Raw genomic sequence first — 3,126 nt, forward strand, 5'->3', positions numbered from 1 at the left:
GCAATCGAGGACAAGATGTGGCGCACTCCCCTGCGTCGGCGGCGGCGGCGGCGGCGTCGGCGGCGGCGGCGGCGGCGGCGGCGGCGGCGGCGGCGGCGGCGGCGTCGGCGGCGGCGGCGTCGGCGGCGGCGGCGTCGGCGGCGGCGGCGGCGGCGGCGGCGGCAACGGCGGCGGCGACGACGGCGGCGGCGAGGGCGGCGGTGGCGGGGGTGGCGGTGCGTTGTGGTGTGGGGGCGGCGAGGGAGGCGAGGGCGGCGCTGATGGCGGCGATGGAGACGCGGGCGGCGAGGGCGGCGCTGATGGCGGCGAGGGTGACGCAGGGGGAGACGGCGATGCCGGCGGCGAGGGTGGCGCTGACGGCGGCGATGGAGATGCGGGCGGCGAGGGCGGCGAGGGTGGCGCTGACGGCGGCGATGGAGATGCGGGCGGCGAGGGCGGCGAGGGCGGCGCTGATGGCGGCGATGGAGATGCGGGCGGCGAGGGTGGCGCTGATGGCGGCGAGGGTGACGCAGGGGGAGACGGCGATGCCGACGGCAAGGGCGGCGCTGATGGCGGCGATGGAGATGCGGGCGGCGAGGGCGGCGAGGGCGGCGCTGACGGCGGCGATGGAGATGCGGGCGGCGAGGGTGGCGCTGATGGCGGCGAGGGTGACGCAGGGGGAGACGGCGATGCCGGCGGCGAGGGTGGCGCTGACGGCGGCGATGGAGATGCGGGCGGCGAGGGCGGCGAGGGCGGCGCTGCTGGCGGCGATGGAGATGCGGGCGGCGAGGGTGGCGAGGGCGGCGCTGATGGCGGCGATGGAGATGCGGGCGGCGAGGGCGGCGAGGGCGGCGCTGATGGCGGCGATGGAGATGCGGGCGGCGAGGGTGGCGAGGGCGGCGCTGATGGCGGCGATGGAGATGCGGGCGGCGAGGGCGGCGAGGGCGGCGCTGATGGCGGCGATGGAGATGCGGGCGGCGAGGGCGGCGCTGATGGCGGCGATGGAGATGCGGGCGGCGACGGTGGCGAAGGCGGCGCTGATGGCGGCGATGGAGATGCGGGCGGCGAGGGCGGCGCTGATGGCGGCGATGGAGATGCGGGCGGCGAGGGCGGCGAGGGTGGCGCTGACGGCGGCGATGGAGATGCGGGCGGCGACGGTGGCGAGGGCGGCGCTGATGGCGGCGATGGAGATGCGGGCGGCGAGGGCGGCGCTGATGGCGGCGATGGAGATGCGGGCGGCGAGGGTGGCGCTGATGGCGGCGAGGGTGACGCAGGGGGAGACGGCGATGCCGGCGGCGAGGGTGGCGCTGACGGCGGCGATGGAGATGCGGGCGGCGAGGGCGGTGAGGGCGGCGCTGACGGCGGCGATGGAGATGCGGGCGGCGAGAGCGGCCAGGGCGGCGCTGACGGCGGCGATGGAGATGCGGGCGGCGAGGGCGGCGAGGTTGGCGCTGACGGCGGCGATGGAGATGCGGGCGGCGAGGGCGGCGAGGGCGGCGCTGATGGCGGCGATGGAGATGCAGGCGGCGTGGGTGGCGCTGGTGGCGGGGATGGTGACGCAGGGGGAGACGGCGATGCCGACGGCAAGGGCGGCGCTGAGGGCGGCGATGGAGATGCGGGCGGCGAGGGCGGCGAGGGCGGCGCTGACGGCGGCGATGGAGATGCGGGCGGCGAGGGTGGCGCTGATGGCGGCGAGGGTGACGCAGGGGGAGACGGCGATGCCGGCGGCGAGGGTGGCGCTGACGGCGGCGATGGAGATGCGGGCGGCGAGGGCGGCGAGGGCGGCGCTGCTGGCGGCGATGGAGATGCGGGCGGCGAGGGTGGCGAGGGCGGCGCTGATGGCGGCGATGGAGATGCGGGCGGCGAGGGCGGCGAGGGCGGCGCTGATGGCGGCGATGGAGATGCCGGCGGCGAGGGTGGCGCTGATGGCGGCGATGGAGATGCGGGCGGCGAGGGCGGCGAGGGCGGCGCTGACGGCGGCGATGGAGATGCGGGCGGCGAGGGTGGCGAGGGTGGCGCTGACGGCGGCGATGGAGATGCGGGCGGCGAGGGTGGCGAGGGCGGCGGGCTCGGTGGCGGCGGGCTTGGTGGCGGCGGCGAGGGTGGAGGTGGCGTGGGTGGCGGCGGCGATGGCGGAGGTGGTGAGGGCGGCGGCGGCGACGGTGGTGGCGCAAGCGGAGGGCTGTTATGCACCACGATGTAGACGTTTGAGTAGAATACCGCCTGCGGGAGGACCGACTGCGATTGCAGCGCACTTCTTTGTCTTGCTCTTCTTTGTCTTGCTCCCTCGAGCTCAAGATCGAGGTCTGCACCCGTTCTGTTTAGCGCTCTTAGGCAGAGTAGATAGGTTCCCGCTGGCTCATGCGTGTTGAGGGGCGACTCGAAATCTTCCGTGTCTTCCCCTGGGTTGGTCAGAACAAGGTCACTGAGAAGCACATACCTTCCAGACCCGGGCGGTTCCTCTTTTCTCTCCACGCGACCGCCGTGGTCTTCGGTGACGCCATCCCATGCGCCATCGACCCGATTCCCAAAGCTGTTTGTGATTGAGAAGGCCGAAGTGTTGAATGCCTGATCACACTCCTTCCCCGGGTGCCGTTCAGCATACTCCAAGGGAATCCACGTGGCGTAGTCGCCCTCTTTGACGGCGTCGCCCGTGAAGCGCACCGCGTAAAACTTTCTTGTCCAGACGAGAAAGGCAACTGTCGTGGTCACGTTGTCTCCGATAGCAACCTCAACACGAGGCGGTGGGCTCGGCGGTGGTGAGGGCGGCGGAGACGGAGGGGGTGGCAACGGAGGGGGCGAGGGTGGCGGCGGGCTCGGGGGCGGCGGTGACGGAGGCGGCGGCGAGGGCGGCGGCGGCGAGGGCGGTGGTGGGCTGGGCGGCGGCGGACTCGGGGGCGGCGGCGAAGGCGGCGGCGGGCTCGGAGGCGGCGGCGACGGTGGCGGTGGCGACGGCGGTGGCGTGCTTGGCGGCGGCGAGGGCGGCGGTGGCGGCGAGGGTGGGGGTGGGCTCGGTGGCGGCGGCGAGGGTGGTGGTGGGTTCGGCGGTGGCGGCGAGGGCGGTGGCGACGGAGGCGGCGGCGAGGGCGGGGGGGGCGAGGGCGGTGGTGAAGACGGAGGTGGGCTCGTAGGCGGCGGCCTCGGTGG

General features: G+C 75.4%; 1 protein-coding gene across 1 annotated transcript; it reads left to right on the forward strand.

Moving 5' to 3' along the window:
* Window positions 1-260: 260 nt before the first annotated feature.
* On the forward strand, window positions 261-3,098 carry EMIHUDRAFT_123321 (hypothetical protein; the record flags this gene model as incomplete). Its single annotated transcript, XM_005780561.1, has 3 exons — window positions 261-866; window positions 1,503-2,120; window positions 2,666-3,098. Coding segments are annotated over 3 exons (1,657 nt in total), but the record flags the coding sequence as incomplete, so codon positions are not given.
* Between the last annotated feature and the right edge of the window lie 28 nt (window positions 3,099-3,126).

This window comes from Emiliania huxleyi (genome assembly GCF_000372725.1).
Source record: "Emiliania huxleyi CCMP1516 chromosome Unknown EMIHUscaffold_2111, whole genome shotgun sequence".
NCBI classification, from domain to species: Eukaryota; Haptophyta; order Isochrysidales; family Noelaerhabdaceae; genus Emiliania; species Emiliania huxleyi.